Consider the following 25982-nt stretch of genomic DNA (forward strand, 5'->3'; position numbering starts at 1 on the left):
ACATCTAATCTCTGTAGCTTCATTTTATCATGCTAACATTTAATTCAGTTCTCTTCTCTAAGTGGTGAACACATACTGATGATAAAACAACAATATTGGTGTGTAATCCACCTGAAGTGTGTTATAATGACTGAACGGAGGGGTTGGCAGCTATGTTAGATCAACAGCAAGACATCAAGCAAGAAACAAGAGAGGGGCACTATTTGTTCCTGTGATGAAAAGTAGACTCTGTCATCATTTAATAGAAACAGAATAAAACTTATCCCTTTGTGACTCAGAAATGAGGGACTTTCCAAATTCACACTATACTGAAAAAATGAAAAAACAGGGATATACAAAATGGGTCTGCTACAATCTCTACATCTGTAGAGTACATATAAATTGTGGGACCTCTACCATCTCAGTGGGATCTATCTAACAAGTATATTCTAAAGAAAAGGTAGAGGTGTCAAAGTGACTGGCTTTGAGTTTTATTTTTAGATTGCAGATTATGGGATATTATCTCAGCTGAAACTATACCACTGAGTTTTGTCAGGGGAAAGATGTCAACCGACTTACAGCTGTGGGGTTAGAAAAAAATCAGCCATGTTTTTGTTGGTTTCTCATGGAACGAGAGGAGAGAGATGATGGTTCAGTAAGTGCTCTCCACAGCCCAGTGTTTGGACGCAGCTCAACTCAGCATTATTTGTCATCTCAAGAGCTGGGAGTGCCGAAGGGATTGACGAATGTGGCTTGCATCCATTTAACTGGATTTCATTTTGACATCAGGAAATGCAGACACAAAATATCATTTTGGATATTTGTCATATTATCCAACAAAGACATTCAGAATTTGGTCCCATTTCTGGCAAAAAAGGAAGGAAACATCAAAGGTGGGGAAGGTGTCAATGGGTTTAGCAGGCTAAAGATGGATGGCTGTGTCACACTGTCAAGAATGAGGTTTCTTCGGGGAAATTTCTACATCCCACATTGCATTATGCTATTTTATACAGAAATGGATGTTTTGCGATGCGGGGGCGCATCCAAATGAGACAAGTGACACCGTATTGAATAGACAATTACATGGAGATACGAGTAGCTGGGATGTGAGCAGAGTGAGACAACAAGTTGCCCTGAGAAAGTAAGTGGGTGAACAGATGCAGCATGTTGGTGTCCCCCAAAAACCTTATATCTCCAAATTTTCCACTTGATGTAACTGACAACTGATGTATAAGATGAATTAAGACAAACCACTAAAACTGCTTTCTGAATTATCAGAAAGAGCAAGAGACTCAATTACAAAATAAAGCGATCAGGCATCTTTTGCAGATATGAGGTTTTTATAGGACACTGATGAAGTGATGCGACTGAATATATCAATGACGGCGTGCACGGCAGTTCACACCTGGCCAGGCACCACTGCTCTGGAGAACAGCTTGTTCAGCTGAACCAGCTCGTTGGGTGTGGTGTCAAACTTGAGCGCAATGCTGTTCAACGTGTCCCGCGATTCCACCTGGACCACAAAACAAGAGAGAGGCACAGAAAATCACATGCCAGGCACTGTTCAGGGCATCTTCTTAAAGCAGAACGAGGGAGTTTACAAAAATGTGACTTGCAATGCACAGTATTTTTAAAAGGCAGATACTGATGGGAGAAGGTGAAAGAAACCTTTTTGCTAGGCAAAATCTGAAAAACACAGGATAATTAGTAGGCTTCTATTCAGTTTGTTAATATGGGTACATTAGGTTTTAGATTTTGAGTTCCTAATCAGTCTACAGGTGATTCTCACAGGATGCTGACACAAATCTGAATTGAGAATGTAAACAAAAGTCTTTGTATCATTATCAGGATATCACCTAGGATTTTGAATATCACAATAATAACATGTATTTTGTCTTTTCCTTATTTTAAAAGCTGAATTACACTAATAGGATGCAATTTTATTTCCTTATTAGACCACTGTAGCTGTTCTGTCATCAATATTAACTGTGAAAAAGATAATGGTGATATCTGATGTTGCCCATATTACCCAGCCTTAGCATCATCTGCCATTCTTTTCACCTAAAAACATCGAACACAAGTCTCTGTGCATTGTGCGTTTACATTGATTTTATGAACTGTAAGTGCAAATATTAAAAGAGACAGTGTTGCATGTTAGGTGAGGTGAAACATGTCGTGTAGGCTGACACTAGCACCTACACCCTGTGCTCAGCTGCTGCACCCTGCAGTGTGACACAGGTGCATTTGCTTGTCTCCAGCAGTTTAAATCCATACAACAGAGATGGGCTCCATGTGTCTGAACTAGTTAAGTACCTAACATGTCCTGTGGGAGTTTCTGCCTCCAAATAGGGGGGACAGCCATGTCACAAAGTCCTTGTGTGTGTGTGTGTGTGTGTGTGTATTTGGGAGAGAGAGGAATGAGAAATGTGTGAGAAGTGTGAGCTCTGGGGAGAGAACCTGGGGGAAAACAGACAGGCAGGGTGACTCTGAGCTGTATATAATTAGGATAGGATAATGGCGCAGTGTGTTTTAGTGCAGCAGTCATGGGACTTGTGGCTCAGCTCCCGTCATGTTGTGTGTGCATGTATGTATGTGTGTGTGCGTGCGTGTGTGTGTGTGTGTGTGTGTGTGTGCACGCGCGCATGTGCGCGTTTGTGTGTGAACAGTCTAACAAAAACACCAAGAAATGTCAGCTTCTCCAAATTCTTGGAATGACAGTTTCTTTCCAGGAGGATATTCTTGCATGAGCAGAAACACACACACACCGAGACACACACCAAGACACACACACACAGACACACACACAGACACACACAGTCACAGGCAGGTAGAGAAGGATTAATACACACAGGGCATGTGAGTAAGGAGAACCAGACAGTCACACTGGAACATGTGCAAAGCAGGATCATTGTGTGTGAGGCAGCAGCACATGATACGAACGGGGTCATTTCGGAAGCTACATACTGATTCGAGGGGAAGAAGCAGAATACAGAAAGTCAGAACGCCTGAGCAGCCCGCAAATCGTGTCTGTAAATGCTTTCAGAGTTACAGTAAATACAGCTAAGGAGGACGACGTGCACTAACTCAAGGGCCAAACACAGGCAGCTTATGTGTCTCCAGGTAGCAACTGAAAGCCATAATGAAATACAAAATTAGAAATTATCACAGCTTTCACTGCGTTACAGCTGAGTCAGAGAGCATATCGTGAGACAAAATCATTTGCACACTCAGAGAGAGAGAGAGAGAGAGAGAGAGAGAGAGAGAGAGAGAGAGAGAGAGAGAGAGAGGAGAAATATGCACAAACTATGAAGAGGTTCTAAAACAGAGCTGAAAGGAATTTGTGTTTCAAATATTTGAAATCTGCAAAGTGTACACGATTTAGCAAGAACAACAGAGCCATGAGCCATATGGGATAATCCCCAGAAATGCTGGCTCCTCAAGGTAATGGAAGACAAAATCAAGAACTCATCAAGTAGTTCAAATATTCAAAGATCTCTTGAGGGTGGGATACCTTGAGCTGAGGACATGACTTGGGGGGGAGGGGATGGGGAAAAGCTAGGTTTGGATGTAGGGTGAAATGAGGCTAGGTTTGGACTGGGTGATATAAGGATATTATATGGCAATAGACAGATATCTGGGATTGTGAATACTGTAATATCATGAAATGGCATAAGTGTTGGCCCAAGTATTTCTAAGGTGAATTACAGTTAAGGATGCCATTTTCTGTACACTAGTGGTTCTATTATTTGCATCTCCCTGATTGGTCATCAGAGCCACATTACTACTGATGCGCTATCAAAAATCTCCTGTGCATAAAAATCTAATGAAAGCACCAATAGTCATCCCTACAGTATCATCACAACTTCAGTATTGAGGTACTGTATTCAGTGATATATTAATTCTTCTTCACATACTACCTACAGGATCTCATGTAGCTTTTATTTGCACAAGGAAGAAACATTTTTGCTCTTTATATGTTATACTGTATGCCGTGGGGGTAAAGAAAATTCAAGTGATAACGTCGTGCAAGGTCATGGTGCATTCCAAGTAGCCCGAGACATTCATGTGGCACACAACCAGCACACCCTGAGGAAGACTCTGGGAAATGTCGACTGTGTTTACGCTGCCTTCTGTGCCGGCTCTAAGTAAATTCTAAATTAACTTCAGCGAAGTTTTGTTAGTGCGTGCTCTTCATGATGTTTTGAGTGCCTGTCTTGCACATGGCAAAATTTTAAATGACCCAAAGATCACGGTAGCTTAATTTGGTGAAAAACTCAGTTGACAGATTTAGTCCACTACCAATCCCCAATGTATTCATCACTGTAGTGAGGGTGAGGCAGAGCTGAGAGCTAAGCCTGATGCTGGGGTATAAAGGGGCACTGAGTAATCTATGAGCTTTATCGAGATCTATCAGTGACCATTTGCAGGTGCAACAAGACCGGTAGACCTTTTCTTCTCCTGCACAGTCACACCTTCTGGCACAGCTAGGAAATGCCAGTAGGGGAGCGTCTTTGAATTTCAATGGGAAAGGAGCTATTTGCTCCAAAACAGAGAGAGAGAGCCAGAAAGTGGGTTTTTAAAGTGTTGAGTCATTGGTATTAATCACCAACAATATAGCCTCCACACAAATATATTATGGTAATTTTGTACTACAGGGCATAAAAATCTTACTTATGGTCCCATCAGTGATGTGGGTGGGACTATGTAGACAGGCTGGGCTGAGGCTGTGCCAGGTGCTTGGCAGGCTCGGAGTGAGGGCTGGACTGGGCCAGGATGTACTGGGTCAGACTGGGCAGGGTGGGATGTCTTGCCCTCTCGGGGAGAACTAATCAGACCTGAGGTGAGTCACGCTGCTGGGACACAGTCTCGCTGAGTCAGCCTTGCATGCAACTTTGGACAACAATGAACAAAGATGAGGAGGGATGCAGTGTGCAATACGCTGGGCGCGCCAGGATTTAGCAGTTTTACTTTGCCAGGTGTTGGTGCGCTGTTCTCGCCTGGGCATAACACGACAAGGCTGGGCAGAAGTTCTAGTCTATTCTAGACTAGACTGCAGGGCCATGTGCATGGCTGGTCCCTGGATGCAGATGGGTGTTAGTGGATAAAGAGCTGTCAAGACCACAGTCAAACCTTTAGGCTTAGAAATACTTCAAAGTGTCCTTTAGCCCTCCTTCACACCCACCATTGACAATCAAACAGATTAAAAATGAAACGCAACAGTCATGACTCAACATTAAATTAGTGATAAATGGCAAAATGATTCACATGTAAAATTGGCTGTAAATCCGCATGTCTATTTTTGCCCAGTTCTATAAACAGATCTCCTTGATGGGTCAAACTGGAGATACACAATAACAGCAGTTTGTTGAGCTGATTAAATTGTCTGGCTTGATTAAATGTTAATTTGATCATTTTCTAGAAGCAAATCATATTAAAAAGCATCCTTCATAAATCAAAATGCTATTTGATACATTGAGACATTCACTGCTCATTCATCAGGCCAGATTTAATCTAATAATTTGATCAAAGTTGAGATTAAGCTAAATGGAAGTGTAGCACAGCATTTGACTTTCACAGCATAATAAGACATACTTCAGTGCTTTGGTCTGCCAACGGGAGCCAAAATAACAAATGAGAACTGCAGCATCAACAATGAATACAACAAAGCTGAGGAGAAATACAATGAAAGAGATGTGAGGATGAAGTGATGATGGGTATTTTTCTACTCTAATAAACTGTAAAGCATCAACTGTCTACCCTTTCCTCACAACTGTCTGTCATTAACAACTGCTCTTTGACAGTATATGACAGTATCAAGGACCGGCGTGATTTATGTGGCGTCTCATCAGATTTGTAAAGGCGGGGTGGTACTGCTTCATTCAGACAACACCAGCACATCATGTTGATAAATCTCCTGTCTCAAAGAGGACAGGAAGCATCACAGAGATCAGACCAGCAGTGGCAAAGTGTTAGTGACACTACGACAACCCACAGTTATATGCATGCGCACCATGTATTTATAACGTAGCCATAAAAATGGTAAAATAACATAACACCTCCTAGACATCAGAAATTATCGTTGCGCTGACCAACAAATTGTTCCATGCAAACATTGTTTACAATCTTCAGTTTGGCACTTGTGTTTGTTCAATGTCCTTGGTACATGGCTAACATTTTAAAGAATGAAAGTTGAGCACATCTTGGGGGATGACAAAGATTTTTCTTATTTGACTCAGCTGGGAACATAAAGAGTTAATCATCAGATGGGCTCCTACAGTGTCAGAGGCTTTCATCCAGGAGAGTTCAGCGAAGATCGATTCTCCCTGGATGCTATTTGCTCTGTCTCATCCATGAACTATTTATTTTTAGTTCTATAGCTCCTCTGTTGTGCAGCACACAAACAACCTATAGGACATCCAGACCTCTAGGACATTCACAGCATTTCTATTCTGTTTGCTATCTTAAAATAGGAGGTCATGTCTTGGGCTACCAAGGTCTACAACGAATGGAAAACATGAAAAAATGAAAAGCCTCTGCTTTTTGCTACAAAATGGATCAAAACCTTATGTTTTTGTATCAGGAGCTTAGCAAGTCAATCGATACAGGTCAAAAAATACCTTTAGACCAATGAGGTAAACAGGAGCAAAGCTAGAGGGGAGGTGATCTTGGTACTAACTCTGGTATAATAATATGATCTAGGTTGGCCCTTTAAGCAAGCATTAACTGTGATTATGAATCACATTACCTACATAAGATTGTAACACTGGGCCTTTATCTAGGCGTTTAACATCACTGACCTGTCAAGGTGCCATTAAAATGACACATGCACATCTGACCCTACTCAAGAAATGCAGCCATTGATTGTACTGTAAGACGACCTGTCTCTAACTCAATTTTCTGTCAGAGGACAGGGGGACATGCAAACGTGACCCACTGGTAAAGACCTGTTATTGACTCATTGATGGGAGAAATGGAAAGTAGAGAGAGAGAGAGGGAGAGAGAGGGAGAGAAAGAGAGATTGAGATTGAGAGAGTCATCATGATCAGGATCATAGCCACTAATGACAGGTAGTCCCTATCTCCTTATCCTCTGGATCAATAAGGCCCATTATTCACATGGAACCGGGGATGAATAATTAAGGCACTCCCTGTTAGGGTGACATCCCTCCTTGGAAGAGAATGCTAAGGCTGTGGCGGCCATCTTGAGAGAAACTGACAAGTAGCTAATGGTCACCTTGTCGAACAGGAGAGTATGCATGGGTCCAACAATGGTGCTCAGCTGGATGGCAAAAGACTAATGGCTTCACCAAAAAACCCTCTGGCATCTTAGTAGGAACACAAGTATGAAACATGAGAAAAACTGCTTATGTAAAAGGCAAACTATACAAGTAAGATGCTATTTCAGAGCTACAGCTTCTTGGTTAAATTGGTATTGAGTGGTATCTGCATTTAAATGCAACCATTTGCTGGACTATTAATGCAAAATGCAACAACAGCACAGAAGAAATACATAATTAAGGTCAAAGGCAAATTTTAATCAGCACAATGAACTGAGTGCATCATCACCCTGGAAATAAAACTCCAGTATATAGTTTAATCACCCATAATGCCATATCAGAGGACTACTGCACTGGCAGTTTATAATGAAGGATGAAGCCCAGCTTAACCATGACAGTTGCCATGGCGACTTTGTCGTTACTACCCTAATGGCATGTGTATTGCGATTCTTGCTGATCATTTGTAGACCTAATTTTAGACCTATTGTGGATAATAGGGGACAAAGTCACATTATTCTGTCTGTCTTTTTCAAGGGGACACAGAACAAGTAGAGAACAAGTTTGTTGTCTCACTTTCAAGCTCTCATGAATGGGTCCTTGTGTCAGGCCAAAGACACTGTGCTTCTGGACTGACAGTCTTTATTTACCAACACAGAGAGAGAGATTTAATGAGAAAAAAGAAAGACAGGAAAGGCAAGTCATGTTTTAGGTCCAAGGCAAGATCATGTGTGGGAAAATTACATAGTGACAGACTGATGTGACAGGAGATGTCACCTCCCTTGTTGACACAAAATATGTCAACAACACATGTAAATGTATTGCCTATGGCTGGCTGTATGTTAACTAAAGAAAAACAATGTTTTATCTCCCTGCCGTTACTTGTTGGTTACATTTAAAGAACAGGCACAGCCTCCAGCATGTAGGTGGAGCATTTCGTTTAAATGGGACATTGTAAATGTGTTGTGAATGTGACTGAAAGGTAATCGGCTGCTGAGCTGCAGCCGCTTGAGCTGTTCTTCCATGCCTTTTATCTATCCGTTTTCCTCTTACTCTTCCCTTAATGCATTCCCCTTCACCTGCTCCTTTTCCTTTCCTCCCCATTTCTCCTCCACCAGAGTGCGACCCCCCTCCCCTCATGTACACACCCCATCACTTCTCCACCTTCCTTCGGCTTGCTCTTCCTCTCAGACAGGGAGCCACAAAAGCGCTGAAACAGTGGGATCCCCACTCCTACCCAGCAGTGAATAATGCAATCAGGGTGACTGATTGTCAGGAGGATGTGGAGTTAAGATTGTTGCTGCTGATGCGTGCACGCGAATGCATATATTTGTGTGAACATATGTGCACACACACCTGGCACTCAGTGTATGACTCATCTAATGTTCGCAATTCTTCTAATGCCCACAGTGTTTCCTCTTGGCCCAACAGCCCAGCAGTAATCAATCCATGGAGATGGGCCGACACTGAGTGACCCAACCACACTCATTACTGGCCAGCACCTTCTTGAACCATGGTGGAATGGTGACACAACTGGAGCATACAGTCAGTAAATTGAGACATTTATAAAGCATGCAAATTGGCGATTATCTGCATCTAGACATGATGTTAAAGTGACTGGACATTTCCTGGAAAATGTGACTGACTAACCCTCACATCTTGCCAGAGAAGAGGACCAACTTTCAACTTCCTGCCACTGGAATCCAGACATTCCTGCCCCCCTTAAAACTCTCTCAAAAATAAGAAGTAGCACTAAACAAAATATAATGAAAGGTCTGAGGGCTACGCTGCATAGATGAAGCGCAACACTAAACCTATCAGCAACACTTTGCTGGTCAGGATATCCCTGTGGGCCCATGGTGTTCACACAAAATCCAAAATAGCAGCCCAATTTGGGTTTGTGTCCTTGGCATGATAAAATGATGTCTGGCGATAAGTATGTGGGGCCTCCGCTTCCCCAGTCCTTCATTTTCTTTGACTTTGACTGGCCGTCCTCTCAGGCAATTGGCAGCAAGAAAAAGCCTCCCCTGTATCCCTAACCTCGGCGTTGCTCTTTGCCTCTGTGTGTGTCTGTCTCTCTCCATCTCCTCATCTATCACTGTTGTTCCTGGAGAGTTCAAACACTTTTTTAATTGGATGCAGGTCAGCCAATGGCTGGACTTGGCTGAATGGGCTGGTGTTATCAGTGTCTAGGCAGATGGGTTGCAGCTGTTCAGGTAATTTCTCAATATGAAAGAAGTGAGAAAGAAGAGTGAGACAGAAAGATAGACAAACAGCAAGGGAGGATGGAAGAGAGATGGAAGAAACAGTGGGGGAGAGAGAGTGAGTGAGAGAGAAAGGGAGAGAAAGAGAGAGAGAGAGAGAGACTAAGAGAGTGAGAGAGTGTAAGAGCGAGAGAGATATTCTGTTGATAAAGCAAGTATGAGAGGAAACCCGCCTTTTTCCTGTGGGCACTGGGTGACAGATTCTCAACTTATCTGCTGGAAAACGAAATGAGGAAACATTGCTGGCCGTGCCCTGAGCGCGCGAGATGAGTTTAAGATAAAGCCGCTGCTCAATCGGTGGAACATTGTCTGCCATGTGTCACTCACAGTGTTGAGGAGGAGGGAGCGAAGAGACAGCCATGGCACACAAAGATGGTCGGTCACACCACCTTAAACACTCTCCGAGGGCCTTGGCCTGCTTGCCCTGTGCTGCTGCAGCGTGTCAAGCTGCTGGACACGAGCATCAGCAGCTCTTGATCCTTCCATCACACTATCAGCAATCCAGCGGTGCGGAGAAAGGGGTGGAGATAGAGGGAGAGAGAGATGCAGAGGGAGATGGCTACTTCTGCTATGTGATTAAGGTATGGACATTTTGCCCCTGGAATCCGCTGTTTTCCCAGTGTAAACTCTCCATGCGCTCTGTATTTCTCCCCACTTTGCTTTGACATCACCTTTTGTCTCTTTCACTTTCACACTTTGCCTTTTTTGCCCACATCAAAACCATGTCAAAGTGCTTTGGCTCTGACAAATTTCCTGTTCTAACAGGGCAGGCTGTTTGTGCACAAGTGAGGAAAACAAGGGCCTTGTCAATCAGAAGGTCTTGGCTGACGGACAGGTGGGTGGGTGGGGAGGTGGTGGTGGAGTGTTGGTGACGCTAGAGATGTTGGGGATGGGGGAGGGGAGCCAATCACAACAAAACCTACAGTGTCTCCAGGAGCCTACAGCAACAGCCGAAGAGGCCAGGTATTGGCAGAGGCCACACTGCTGGACGAAAGTGGAGCAACTCCGAAAGTCAGAAACAAATAAAAATGGGGAGAAGAGTTGGTGAGGAGACACGTCAACAAACGCCAAAATTAGTGAGGTGTAAATATGTGTCCTTTATTCCTTTCCTTCCCTGTTTCCTCCGTTCTCCTTCCCTTCATCCCTACCTCTCTCTTCCAAAGGCAGACAACCGCCACAGCTCAGCCACAGCAATCCCACTCCCCACTGTTGCCACGGAGAGGCGAGGAAAAGCAGCCTGACTGCAGCTGGATTTGAGGGTCATTTCAAGAACACAACCAGGCAAGGCATAGACAGGCTCCATTTTCAGTTCAAGCTGGGGAATCGGAGCTCTCTCGCTACTCTTCTCTTGCTCATTCTCCCTCTCTCCCTCTCTCCCTCGCCTCCCCTCCCCTTCTCCTACACAACAGCTAAATCAATAGAAATGACAACGCAGTTGGAAGGTCATACGCGAGCACAGCGAGCTCAGTGGTGGAATGCTTGCTGATAGGTGACACAGAAAACGAATGGAAAAACAAATACATATCCTGCCAGCAGCGGTTCTCCCTGTCTGTCCTGCTCTTGTCCAACTGGAGAAATGCACACAGCAGCGACAGTTTCTCATGTCAACATGCAAAATGAGGCTGAGGATTGTGCTGTTGCACAGTATGTCTTTAATAACAGAATAAATCCACATTGGTCTGTGCAATCGGTTGTCTAACAGCTCCTGTAGCCTTCCTGCCTGTGTGCACACACAACGTCCTCTTTATGTAAACAGTTGCTGAAGGAGGCACACGTGTTACACTGGCAAAATTCAGAAAATGCTTCTCCCCCTCACTAATGAGATACCAAGCATGGTCAGGCAGGGTGCCTTCACAAACATGCCGCACCACAAACACAGCTGCTACAGCTAAGGATATGCCTGAACCTAGTCAGAGCTAAGCCAACAACCAGCAGAAGCAGCAGCAGCACCACCGCCACAGAGAAAGGAGCAGAAATAGCGGCAAAAACACAAACACGCACACACAAGCAGATGAGTTGCTTCCGTTGCCGTTACTCACAGAATATTCGATGGTCCCTTTGGGTCTCTGGAACGACATGCGCCTCCCATCCTTCTTCTCTGGGGTCTTCTTCTGGCCGGTATCTGAAAGCAAGCGAGGCAAGGTACGCATTACATTCATGTTCCTCTCTCCCCAGCTTGTCACAAGCTGCCGTTTCCCAGCCCCGTGGGTAGACAGCTCATTCGTCAACAGTGAGCAAGCCAGCCAGCCAGCCAGCAATGTGAGCTGTGAGCGTTGTACCACTTTCCCTCTCTCTCTCCTGCGCTCTCTCTCTCTCACTGTGTTTCTACCCCTCTGCTCTCTCCCAAGCTCTCTCTCGCGGTGCCTCTTGCTTTCTGTCTCTTTCTCTCTCTCTCCTCCTAGCCCACCACACAGCGCAATGACAGGCGTTCAGTGCAGTTCACCTTGCCTTCCCCCTGTTGCCTCTCACAGCAGACAGAGAGCAGGCTGACCTCCATCAGGGCACTGCTGAGGATGAGGCGGGAATTGAGAGGACTTGTTTGGAGAAGATGGACGTGGAGGGGGGTGGGATCTGGGGGTGAGAAGGGAGAGGGTGGGGGCTGAACCAGAGCGTGGATGGAGAAGAAGGGAGGGTTTGGAGTGAACCAAGTAATGGGGGATGAAGAATGGAAAAGAGGGATCTGGAGATGGGGTTGGAAGATGGAGATGAAGATACGTAGATTGCAGAGAAAAAAATTGCGGGTAAGAGGAAAAATGTAAGGTTAAAGATGAGGGATGGGATTGCTCTGGCTTTTTGGACACAACTAAATTTCCTTTTCTGAGGGACATTACCATTTTCAATGTTTTTGTGTTCCAGAAGAATGAAGGTGGTGGAGGGTCAGGCTTGAAAGTAATGGTCTGAAAACTGGCAGGGTTGCAAGTTGGAGATGAAGAGTTTGATAAAGGATAGTGGGAAAGAGGAAACCACTTAGAGGTGGAGAGGATGATGTGGGGCCACGAGAGAAGATAGAGGAAAAAGGAAGGGGCTCAATGCTTAATGAGGGCTAGAAAATAGGGGATTTTAGGGGGTGAGATGAGACTTAGGACCAAGAAATTGAGGGTGAATGGTGACAGAATGAGGTGGAAGAAGGTACATGAAGAGAATGGGGGGTTGGGGAGGACGGGAGGAGGAGGCATGGGGATGAAGGCAGAGGGTGGATGGTGTGTAGAGCCAGGAGATGAAAGACAGCACAAGAAGACAGGACGAGAGATGAAAGAAACTAGAAGGAGACTCTTGGGAATGGAGAAGATAGAGATAGAGAATTGCTGGGACTCGTGCTTGACTAGGGTATAGAGCTAAGAACCAGCAACATGGGCAAATGGGCTTGAAGAATGTACAGTATTGCCTCAGGGGGTGGGTGGGTGAGGGCGGGGGTGTACTATGGCATTGGCGATAAGGGCTATATCCAAGACTGAATCTAGGAGTTAGAATAACATCAAGGTGTCATTCTGAATTTGGGTGACAAATTCAAGATGGATCCATATCAACTCAATGTCCTCAGACGTCTTGCTTAGGCTTTTTGCTTTTCTAAGTGATGCTTTGGACTAATAAGTCCCTTTGCCATGTCTTTGTCATCAAGCATCACAGATAGCTAAAAACATGAGTCATACGCCAGTACTGCTATTTCTGGGGCTCAAGACTGCCAGGCAAGGAGCAGCAGGGAGGGGAAATCAGAGCTACTTCAGGTATAAATATCAGTCTAGGAAAAAAAAAAAAAAACACTACAAATTATATGTACAAACTGACCTGTGGCTCCACGAAAGCCTAGGGTAGGGAGTCCTTTTCGAAGACAGCACAATGAGAAAACATACAAACTGTGAGCATGCATCCATTCACTTCTTTACTGTGAAAATTAAATCAACACAAAGATGGCAACTTTCAGTGAAGCTAAAATATGGGTACATTCAAACTCTTTTTTTTTTTTATTGATAATTCATTTAACAACATTTTAAAAGCAAAACACATAAATGGCAACACATAAAAGCGATGCCTTCATGAAATGTAATCCATTGTGTTTCTATCGGATTCCAGGCTGTGGCAGTACAGCGGACCACATGCAACCTGACTGAGTCAGTAAACAGTGGAGGTGTTGGTCTGCTTTGTTAGTTATAGAATTGAAAAAAACAATAAAGACTTGCGCCACTGTGTTTGGCTCTTTCCTCACAGCTTGGTTTATGCACTTCGTAAACACTGAACCAATACTGGTTGCGTGTGATCAGTGTTAATACAAAATTGTGCTCAAATGCCCCAGATTCCCAAATAATGGAGAATGATGGGTGGGAAAGAGTATGACAAGAGAGAGAGGGGAAAACAGAACGGCAGTGATATGCATTAGCAGCTGCAGGGGTGTTTGCACATGGTGATGCAGTAATTGGTCTAAAATTAAACCTCACCATGGATGGTGGCACAAGAAATGGGCATTTTATTCACACTCTAGACACACAGCAAAGCTCAGCAGAGGGGCAGCTTCAATAACAAAGACTCTAGTTTCATCCCACTCCACAGGAAACCAGGAGCATCTGTTGTCCATAAATAAGCCCTGCTTGTTTAGTACAAAGCTACTTCTTAAATCCACAAATCACAGCCTGTTTATTTTAGCTAATCGATTAGCATTCCATGTTTGAAAAGTTTGACTTTGAAAATGGTTATCCACAATTTTGCAGCCAACTTCCATGTATTCAGACAACGTTTGGTACGACGTTTGCTTTGCGGAGACAACGTGGTGTCACATGCTCAAAATGGCTGCATGAGAAGCACTGAGAGATGCAGAGGTTGTGCTGAAAAACCATGGAGAATTAAGCCTGTGGTCACTGCCAATCCAGATAAAGTAAATGCAGTTATCTTTGCTAAACAGTGCTGAGGTTAAAAAAAAAAAAAAAAAAATTAATAGAGGTCACTCAAGGTCATTAGTTATCCAATTTGTGGTTCAACCAAAACAACAGTTAACACAATCTAAGCTATGTTAATGCTGCTATTTCCCATAAAGAGCACATTATTTGGCTTGTTTAATGGCTTGAATTATAGCACAAGACTAGGTCAACTGTGATTCCAGCTGTACGATTTGGCCCTTGAAAGGAGCTGCTGTGTGTCAGGAAAACAAAGACCGCCTCTCTACATGCTGGGATGTAAACTGTCACAAGGATTGGTGCCTGTCTGAGCAACACGAACTGTGGAAAAAAAATGCATGACTGAAACCAAGCCATGCTGCAACCAAGCTGAGTTCCATGGGGCCTCCAGCAAACAAGGAAAAGTTTAATTCCACCATAATTTCCTTCACTAGCGATGATCCCAATTAGAAAATATATGACTACACGATACTGTGCTTCACTTCCCTCGCTGTTATCCCACCATGTACAATCTTGACAGTTATACAATTCAATATGAATCAAAAACAGAAACATCTTCCAATACGGTGGCCCACAGATATAATCAAATGTGTATCTGCAGTCTAATGTGTCTATCCAGGGCTGTGTGTCAGGAAAAAAAAGTGAGATTCTCTTCTGTGTGATATATTTCTGAGAAGGAGCTGCTTGGGGACATGAGAAAAAGTTCCAGAGAAATGGGTCATTAAAGAACTATCTCATGTTCTCCATATAAAAATGGTGGGAGAGCGCTTCATGGTCCTACAGCTGTCTTTAGTCAGTCCTCAAATGTGTTTGGTGAGCATAGGGTTGAGGGGCTTGCCTGCAGTGGAGTGGGAGATCTCCTCACAGTGGACTGACGGGTGATTAGCACAGTTACAGCCCTGCACATCAACTTCTTCCGCTCGCTCTTTCTGGCTTTCTCACACGATCAGAAACATCAATGAAAAATAGCAACAGCTGTACAGAATGTCTCAGCCAGTGATTATCAGGTAGTGATTTTGCATTGTGAGGATCTTATGAAGTCCTGTAAGGACCTGAAAATGAAGTTCCTGCTTGATGTGTTTGTGTCAGAATGAATTGCAATACCACACAGATCCCCCTCTGCGTCTGGCATTAAAATGTGTCCCAAGTGATCAGATTGTGACTGAATAGAGAAAAAACACATAAATTCCTTGTGTAAATGCAGTCTAGACTGGCCAGAGAGGATATCAAAAGAAAAGATAATCCATATCTAAGTCATATCTAGACATAGTCTGTATATATTCATGTTAATTACAGGTGTACCAAGGAGCACAGTTGTCTTCTTTAATACGTGGCTTTGACTACAAGAACAAGACGAAATGACAGGCGCAAGTTAGTAGATTCTACACGGCAAATGAGCATGTATCAGACATTCTGTGCCTTAACAAAGCATCTGTGCACAAGAGCCTGAACTGAACCTGGTTATTTATTTCAAGAAATTCAGGATAAGAGCATCAGCTAAATGGAAAGGCTAGTTTGTTCTGTATTTGGCTCTAAAAACAGTGTTCTGTACCTATGCAATCTGTTGAGCATGAATCACTGCTGCTAAAAATATAGTTCGTTCAGTCTGTAAACAGCCATGACGAACTGATGCGGGGAGGGAATTCAAGAGACAACACAAATGTGAGAACATTCCCTCATGGTCTGACAGAACACACAATCAGCCAATTTCCCTCTGCTCCCCTGTTTTCCCTGCCTGCTGGCTATGGAGGCCCCCCGGTTGTTATTTTTAGAAAGCCCCTCAACGGCAGGGGAGGCAAGTACTCTGCACCACAGCCATGGCGAACAGGTGCGGTGCACGAGTAGTGCAATGCCGCTGCAGACTTTCACAGAAACTTGGTGAGGGATGCTGAGGAAGGGAGGACAGACTGCTTTTTTGGATTAGCACTTCGCAATGCACATAGTCAACAATCTGTGCAGCCAGGACTTCGGCTGTTAGATTTCCTCAAACAGAATGAGGAAGCATAGTTATAGCAATGCCAGTTATTGAAGCGGCATTAAGTAATTTATGACTTTTATTAACTTTATTCGGCCAACAAAACTGGCAGTTTTCTGGCACAACTTATGGTGGCTTCTAAAGCATTTAAAGTCACATTATAACAATAGAATGAGTAAGCTAGCTATTTAGAGCATAGATCCAAAAGAAAGGGGTAAGAGGAAATGTATTAATGATGCAGAATAACACATCTTTCTCATGAGCATCACAAGCATCATTATTGTCATTGGGATGAGTTATTTCTGAGTCACTAGGTCACTAGTATTGATCAGCAAGCCCTGCCTGCAGATAGATTATTGTCATTTTGTATACTAGGAAGTGACAAGCTACAGCTCTAAAGCCAAACTGGTAGAGCTGTTATCTTACCATCACGTTGTTAGGCTCAACTTTATTGCAGCTCGGAGAACTTCAGGGTTTTATGGGTCTTGTTCACATGTGTAAAGGGAGCCAATGCATTATGTATTGCGAGATTAGTATCATATATCATAAGTAAAGTATTCATGTGTCATGATTCAGAGAGCTGAGAGGCGTAAAGTGGGTTTTCAATGGTGTGTAGTGTGTCTTCACGGTGCCAGCAACTGTGAGCGAATGCTACAGAGAGCATGTTGGAGACAGAGTAATCTCACACTCCGGGACACACTTCATATTTGGCTGTAGACGACGACTCAGCTAGAAAAGCGCAGTCCTCACTGCAGCCCCTAATGGCAACACAACATGTAAATGGATTATCTTACTTAATACTGACAATTACTTAAAGGAAAAACAAGGCAAGAGTGAGATTTAAAGCGTGTTGAGTGCAGTGAGATGGTGGGGGTCGACCTGGCGGAGGCAGACACAAGCAGCCGTGCTAGTCTATTATGTCCAGATGTGAGACAGAACATTTCTCTTGACATTTAAGCTTATCAAGTCCATTTTTATTTATTTATTTTTTTCTGGGGACTTCTTATATACTTTAAATTCATAGAGCTTGAAAGAAAGTGATTGTAGGCTTAGGCTTTGGCTCTTATAATATAGAGCAGGAAGGACAAGGAATCATGATTTTACAAGCAATGCATCATATCACATGATTAAAACTATCTATAAGTAGCTAAACTTATTAACAAGCAACCACTGCAAATGTCAACCCACTTAATCAAAAATCTCACATTCTCAGAAGATATTACACAGGGATACGACTAAAAATGAGAAAATATTAACAGCGCTGTATCAAGACACAGGTCATTATTGCGCCGTTACTGTGCTGTGGTGCTAGCAGTACTCTCACTCTTTCCATTATAATGAATATACATGGGCCAGGTGGAGCTGTCAACTTAAACACAGAGAACACGGAGTGACAGGCAACATCCCTTTGCCAACACTCTCAGCACCACTCAGCTCTACATAACACTGCCAGCCTCCATAGACCAGCCTATACACCACTCAGCTCTATATAACACTGCCAGCCTGCATAGACCAGCCTATACACCACTCAGCTGGTATAGAAAACTTTGCTTATGCAGCACTTTGTGTGTGTATGTGTGTGTATGTGTCCGCACTGTAACAGAAGGCACTGGATCTGCCCTGTGCTCTCATTAACACTCTCCTCATGTCAACAAATCAAGTTCCACTCATGTCGGTGGTTTTGAGTGCATCGCTACAGATTCTTGACATTGGGAGATATCAACAACACACAAACACACACTTCAATTTATATTCCTGACAGTGTGCAAATGACTGTTACCATAGTGACCGATCCGGTGCAGGAAAGATATTGTTACAAAAAAAAAAGAAAGAAAATACTAATAGCAAAAATGTGTCTGCATTACATTCAGCTTGTGGGAATTATTCCCAAACAGACCACTGTGAATTATAGGAAGAGGCATCTGATCTGATCTGAATTTTGCGATCATCAATAAAGTAAATCTATCTATCTATCTATCTATCTATCTATCTATCTATCTATCTATCTATCTATCTATCTATCTATCTATCATGTCCTGCCACAATTATCATCATATATTAAACATGGGCAGTTATGCTAATCAGGTTACTAATTAAGATTATTAATACATTAATTAGCAAATATTCCTATGCCAACATACTGTTATCCTCACATAACATGTGGGTGGTACTGATATGAACTCAGGATCTTAAAGGAATTACTATGGTTGTTTCAAGAGAACAAATTGTTCTTCATTAATATGCAAATTTAGGCGGCAAGGTACTCCAAAATCTAATCATCTACTCTGTAGGAGGTACCTGTGGTGTAAGTATGAAGTTTCTTTCATGTATTGTTCTTGAACTATTGGGTTCACAAAAAAAAACGTCTACACACAGACAGACACCAACATGATGACATTATATCCTGCATGTCATGTTCTGTGGTGGCAGGACATAATATGTCCCATAGTCCTGGAACTATAGCAAAGATCAACCTCTGGTATCAGCAGTGTGCCTGCAATAGTTTCCCACTGACATGAAAACACTGAACATATACTGAACAACACTTCATTGCATAGCCTCAGTGTACAGCTGAAACCAGGAGGCATGGTCCGAGTACAGGGCCTGACTTCCTGCTCATTCCTGGTGTCACATCCATTCAGACTTTGCTCATTATCCCCGACTTCACGCCCTCTAATCACACCATGGTTCCTGCATCCACTGGCGTTGGGGTTATTGCGCTGTGAGCAATATTTCTCTAGCAAGTCAACGTTGGGGGGCAAAAGGGGATTTGATGAATGTATGGTTGAAGTCCAGCTCTGCACTGGCTGGATCAATGTCGATGATACATAATGTATGTTCACTGTAGCCTCCAGAACAATGCTACGATTCATCCCCATCGCAGCATGTCAAAACTGCTAATAAGATAATCTAAAAGTACGCCCTGCAAAAGGGCGTGAATGACCAATATTCACCCATGATTCTTCTGTAAGCACCCTCAATTAATGAAACAGCCTTTTTATTGGCATTAGAGAAAACACATCACAGAAAACAAACTGTAGCACAGAATCGGTGCAGACAATTTTTTTCACTTACATTTATGGTGCAAAAGTGTGTCTTGATCTGTTTACGTCACCTGTTGGAGCCCAGGCACTCTGCATTTCTGCAGCAACACTAACCTCTCAGGTTACACCTCCAATCAATAGCCAGAGAAGTGATGAGCTCAGCTATGAGAAACACAAACTCTGCATTATCAGATCTTCTTATCGAGCCAAAAGCAAAGGGTCCTGCTCAGGAGTCAGGATTTAACAGGCTAGTGTATTTGCCAATTGCAGGCATAGGGATTACACTGCACGAAAGCCACATTCTTTTCTCTTTCAGACATGATATTGAAATAATATTTATGCATTCATAAACAATATATTCACAGTAAAATGTGCATTAAATAAAGGCAGTCAGCAGCTTTTATCAAATGCTACGAGTCACAGTAGTTTAAAGTGGTCTTTAAAGTGCAACTCCTTTCAAACCACAGTCGGTAATGGCCAACTAGCAGCAGAGGCTGTATCACCAACACAGACAGCTTGCTCTCCATCGAGTCAGAGAAGTCTGCAGAGATCAAGGGGAAAAATGAAGGTGATGTCTCCTCAAATCAATCTGCATGACTAACTACCACACAGGAAGGATGAGACTTGACAACATGATAAACCTTCTCTCTCCTCAGCAATGCAACACAGCTTGTTTATCTTACAAACTGTTTAGTACCAAATCTTTAGCCTTTTCAATATAGCAAGCTCAGGAGTGCAGGCCAAGAAGAATTATAATTCAGTCAGGGAGAAAATATGAGATTCCCTTCATGATTTAACTGAAAGATTGGCTTTCTGACTGAGGCCACACTGGATGTGGGGTTGAGGTACATCTTCAAAATCACAGTTAAAGACATACCTGATAGGAGTCCTTAGTCATATATTCACAGATATTGACGGAGCGGAGATAATAACTGACCCTGTGAGAGCCTGTCTGTCACTTCAATGTTTACTCTCAACAGGCATAAACCAAATAACGCTGCCACTGCAGCCCATACTAATCAATGGATGATAAGAGCTGAGTTCACATCAGAGGTCAAACAGTTACTTCATGAAAACGCAAATATTTCCTTGGAACTGACTACAGATGATTTGTAAAAGATACAGCATTGCATGTTTAACTACACCATATCTCGACTTCATATCAGCAAACTATGCACACAGTAGCTATTCAGACAGCAACAGATCAAAACACAACACTACACACCAGGAACGGGTTAGAAGCAAATTAACTGCTACTTCTATGTAAGAAAGTGTTTTTTGTTTGGTCTGCAAAATTGATTGTGCATAATTATGTGTGTTGAAATTTTAGCTTCCAAAATTAATAGTAACAATAATTATCATCATCACCTTAATTTATAGAGCACTTAACATAGAGCTGAAAGGTGATTTACTCAATAATGTTAACAATCATAAGATACTGGCACATCAGAAATACTGGAAGATTTCATTTTCAAAGCATATCAAAATAATCAAGTTGTCAATGCAAAAAGTAGCATAAAATAGACAAAACTAATTTCCACCATACATTTGCCATACAGTTAATAGAACCAGAAAAAGTCAATACTTCTATCATAGAATAGAAAGACGCTTATAAGTGCAAAAACCAAAGTATTTAATCAGGCAGGAGATGCTACAGTCCATCATTTCATGTCAGTTTAGATACAGTGGGAATAAATGAGTGTCTGGTTCTTTTACTCCTGAGTTGAGGCGCTCGAACACAAGAGCCAGAGGGTATAAACTCAGACTGTGATCTAATGGGGTGACGAGGACAATTGAGGATGGTATTGGTCTTCCTCACCAGATCGATTTCAAAGACTTCAGTTAGCGGTGCCTTGCCAGTATTTTTACTAGTTTTTTTGTTGTTGTTTTTTTTTTTTTTACTAAGCTCTCCGTCTATTTTCACTGCTTAAGCTCAAGCTGCTAAACCAGACAAAACAAAATGTGAAAAGATTAAACAAAACACCAAGGTTATTATTTTACCACACATGTTAAAAGAGTTAATCTTTCAAAGGGTAAATAAACACCTTTTTGCAGACTGCATATGTATTCGTCTCAAAGCAGAATTTGCTATCCTTCAGTCTTCAAATATTTACATTTTTGAGAACATTCAACACACGAGAGAATTCATTGCTCTGAATGACACATAGTGTAGTCATCAGCATTTCCATGTCCATTTCCTGCCTGCTGCAAGAGTGACGGTCATCGGCAAATTCGATGAAATGTCCCCACATTTGCTGCATCACTCATTAGAATAGGAAATGTACATGAGTCCTGAAAGAACAAAACTCTGAAGGAGACGGGGGATCAAAAGAGCTGCTCTAGGAAGCCACTTTTAACCCAAACACCTCAAGATCTGTCAGTAAGGAAGTGCACTATCCACTGATTATGTCCACGTCTCTGCTTCTGTGAAAGAAGTTGGACGGCTTTAAACACTGGAGGAAAAACTGAAGAGGAGCATTGCAGGGATTTCTGATCCATCCCAGAGCTGACAGCAGGTGGAGTAAGTAGAGTAACTCCTCACTGTACCCTATACGCAAATATATCAGATCAAATGTATTATCTAACTGATTGTACAGATAGTTTTAATCAGTTTCTCTTATGTTTTCATCACTATGAAAATTAATGCCACAGGCCTGAAATTTTTTAGCTCCCTGGGATTGCTGCTTTTGGCTTTGAGAGCAACAGGTTCATGTTTCCGGAGGCAAGATGCTCTCTGACGCTGAGGTGATTGTGAAAATGAGAACGCAGCTGTCTCAAAGAAGGTCTAAAGTACTGTACCTTCCCTTGGACTTCCTCAGTACTCATCTGTGCTCATTATGTGGCTTTGTTGAAACTTTTGTCTGTTGAAATAACTGTAACTTCCTGTATAAAGAAGGCTCTTTTCTAGTTTCCCCTCTGATGATCCCAGCGGGGATCTAACCACTGACTTGTAAGCTCCCTTGACAGAGCCATAACAGAGGCCCAGTGTCTAATAGTGCCCAGTGAGCAGGGCAAGTTGCACACTGAGAAAAAAAAAAACTGTCCAAAGACTTTTTGAAATTACAGTGATTAAAATTACCTATTGTGATGAGTGGAGGATTACACCGCAGTGTCTGAATCACACTGACAAAAGCAGCAGACTTAGCGTCAGCTTTAGGATAAATGTAAACAACAGTGACAAGTAATTAAAGTAACACCCCTAGGAGGTGGGTCGGCCTTACCCATGTCAAAATGAGTTCGATGGTAGGGGGACAATCCTGCCTTTGCAGAGTAACACTGCTGCACCATCTGCGGTTAACATATAGGTAGTCAACACCTTCATGTGATTTTTTCCCTAATGACTATACAGTCAGGATCCAGATGGATGAAAATGTCCAGAGTCATGTCTGAATCTGTCAGCAGGATTTTGATGCACACCAAAAGACAAGTATCCCTGTGCTCCCAAAGCTAAGCCACACATGCCTCAGGTTCCCTTTAATTATCTCTCACTGGCTGTGCACAGGTGAAAATAATGGAAGGCAAGAGAATATGACTTTTCAGGCATTTTTTTTTTCAGCCAGACAGTCCTCAGGTTCCTCCACGACATCTTAAAATTTAATGTTGCAGGGTGCATTTTGCTTCAAAACTCTGAAGCAGCAAGGACTACCTGGATCTTACAGATGACAAAGGTCTTCTAAGAAAAACTAAAACATCAAACATCAAATAATTTCTCCATTCATGCCTGTGTGTGAAAACAGAACATGGACTCTATTTTTTGGCCTCATTTTTTTCCCACTGACTTCCATAATAAAATTAGAGGAGAGAAAGTAGACCATGATCACACAGAGGAGAGAAAGTAGACCACGATCACACCTCTCTGTTCAATCAGTGCTGACTGCAGGTCATGGAGGAAAGGGTCATGTGCAGTTGATTTATTACAGTTGAGAATGGGGCGAGATATGCAGGAGCATGTTGTGCTGAGGCATGTATCACTGTCTCAGTGCAAAAGCCTTTTATGCTCTTAGCTCTGTATGTGTGCATGACTTAATACCTGCTGCTGTCTCCAGCGGTTCCTTACTATCTTCTGAGTATGGGTATACTTTTTGTCTACCTGTAGGTATATCATTCTGTCTCTTTGCAACATTGCCAGCCTTTCTATACAGCCCACACTTGGCATTAACAGGAAAACTAGCTGAACAGAATGGAATTAGATACTGCAAGTGCGTAAAACACAGGTGTAAGTGCACCAAAGAAGCATGGAACATCTGATTACGGACACACCCTTCAGAATAGGGGTGTGTGACATGACAATTGCAGCTTGTGAGCGATTAAAATATCTCCACGATCTGCCTTTACTGAGAGATTGTCAGTACTGTGCTGCGTTGATACTGCACATTCCTCAAATGTCCTGACACTGCTCACACACGCGTTCAAAGTGGTTTTCTCAGTCAAACCTCAAGGCATGCTATTTGCTAGTCTGTTTTGCACCTTCCCTGAGAGACAGACCAATTAAACCAATAATAGCAAACAGTAGGTAGAGCCTTACATTTCTGACACTGCCATTTTTTGTTTACAAAAAGAGCAGCATGATTGACAATGCAGAAGAGATGGTTCCTAAAGTAAATACAACAACACTAATGAATGATCTGGTGTTGATTTTCCAATATTGACGCAGCGCCAATAAACAGTTAACACTATTTGCAGAGTTTTCAGACAAGGTTGGTGTGTTGGATAGCAATAACACAAAGCTTTTTAACCGCCTCAAAAGAAAGCAGCCCAACGAGCATGGCCAAAGTGAAACTGGAAGGGGATCTCACATGAGCACATCAGCCTCAGCGCTGGAAAGAGGTAACTGATGCAGTGACATGTTATCTGGCCTCCTCCACCAAACTTCACAGTTGGCACAATGCAGTCAGGCAGGTAACTTTCTCCTGGCATTCACCAAACCCAGACTCATCTGTCAGGCTGCCAGATAGAAAGGTGTGATTCGTCACTCCACAGAACACGTTTCCACTGCTTGCATTGGCATTGTGCTTGGTGATGTAAGGCTTGCATGCAGCTGCTCGGCCATGGAAACCAATGCCATGAAGCTCCTTGCACACAGTTTTTGTGCTGATGTTAATGGCAGAGGAGGTTTGGAGTGCTGCAGTTATTGAGTCAGCAGAGCGTTGGCCACTTTTACGCATTATGTGCCTCAGCAGCACCACTGGAATTCAAAGAGCTCTTTAGAACGAGCCATTCTTTCACAAATGTTTGTTTAAGCAGACTGCATGGGCAGGTGCTTGATTTTATACATCTGTGGCACCTGTGGCAGCTTTCAACACCTGAATTTAATGATTAGAAGATGTGTCCCAATACTTTTGCCCATAGTGTGTCAGCATTAAAAAGATTCGTGATCATATCGTATTTCATGATCCTGCCAGAAAAAAAGGATATTCTTGCCATATTGCCAACCCCTACTTCAGAGGTGGTTATTTGACCCCATTAACGACCAAATGTGAATGCCATGGCCAATCTTCAAACAATGCCCACCTGCACAGAAACTCACTGTATACATCTTTTCAACCAGAAAGCAGATCCAAAACAAAAAAAGACAGCACACACCTTCCATAGTACTTAAAAAGGACTCTCTTGAAAGCGAGAAAGCGAAGAATAAACAAGGTGAACTGTTAACTGCCAACTGTACAGCATGTAAATATAACAAGATCAGGTAAAGTGCAATCTGCATTTCGGTGGGGGCAAGATAAGTTAATTTGCTGGGTGTTTACTGTAGACACATTTTAATGCCAAATGCAAATACAACTCAGCTACATCTGCTGATCTGATCTGACCAGACAAAATCAACGTATGAGATGCATGTTAATGTCTGACGAGCCTAACAGCCTGTCTGTAACTTGTAGAAAACCAGTTGTCTAGCTGATTATTGGGTTACTTTGCTATACAATGCAATGGCTTTTACGAATAATAGTTCTGGGATGATGAATACACTGTAAAATCCAAACTTTTGACTAATCTACAATATCTTAAAGTAGATAACAAAACTGACCTTTTTTAATTCTGAAAAAAATGTCTGATTTGGAGACAACGACACTGCTGCTGTTATCTGATATGACACCATTTTTCCCCAATCCACTGTCAGCACCTCACATCCACTTTCTTTTCTGCAGTGCTTGTCGGAAATGCTCCTTACACTACCTGCCTCCATGTCTAGTTAGTCCGATTCTTTGCCCCTCAGCAGGGCCGTAGCCTGCAGACAGAAGCTGCCCCCACAGTCCACTCTGGTGCTGGAGAGAGAGGCACAGGGACTGCTAATGAACCCAACTGCCTTCCATGGCGTTTCAAGAGCAGCAGAGCATGCATCTGATTAATCTTTGTCCTAATTAGATCGAACAATTAACCTGCCTGCCACTGAGCTCCGAGCCCCGATGACTCTGCATGAGCTGCAACCACTGTACATAAACGGAGAGCAGGGTGAAAATGTGCCCTCACACAACAATATCCTGTTTTTAAAATTGCCCAGTAATGATAGCTAATTCCACAGAGCATTCTGTGTGTGTTTTGTCAATAGTTTGTGTGATAATA

General features: G+C 42.8%; 1 protein-coding gene across 5 annotated transcripts in view; it reads right to left on the bottom strand.

Moving 5' to 3' along the window:
- Nucleotides 1-25982, bottom strand: part of oxr1a (oxidation resistance 1a) — a 148071-nt gene that overhangs the window by 32637 nt on the left and 89452 nt on the right. For 2 of the 5 annotated variants that reach the window (XM_030071765.1, XM_030071766.1), the window contains 2 exons: nucleotides 11556-11638; nucleotides 1385-1492 (listed from right to left, as the gene is read on the bottom strand). In XM_030071765.1, coding sequence (XP_029927625.1) covers nucleotides 1385-1492; nucleotides 11556-11638 — 191 coding nt within the window. Of the gene's footprint in view, nucleotides 1-1384; nucleotides 1493-11555; nucleotides 11639-13302; nucleotides 13336-25982 lie in introns of all 5 variants that reach the window. The other 3 variants (XM_030071763.1, XM_030071767.1, XM_030071768.1) reach the window with 3 other exon arrangements.

This window comes from Myripristis murdjan, chromosome 16 (assembly GCF_902150065.1).
Source record: "Myripristis murdjan chromosome 16, fMyrMur1.1, whole genome shotgun sequence".
In the NCBI taxonomy this organism is placed as follows: domain Eukaryota; kingdom Metazoa; phylum Chordata; class Actinopteri; order Holocentriformes; family Holocentridae; genus Myripristis; species Myripristis murdjan.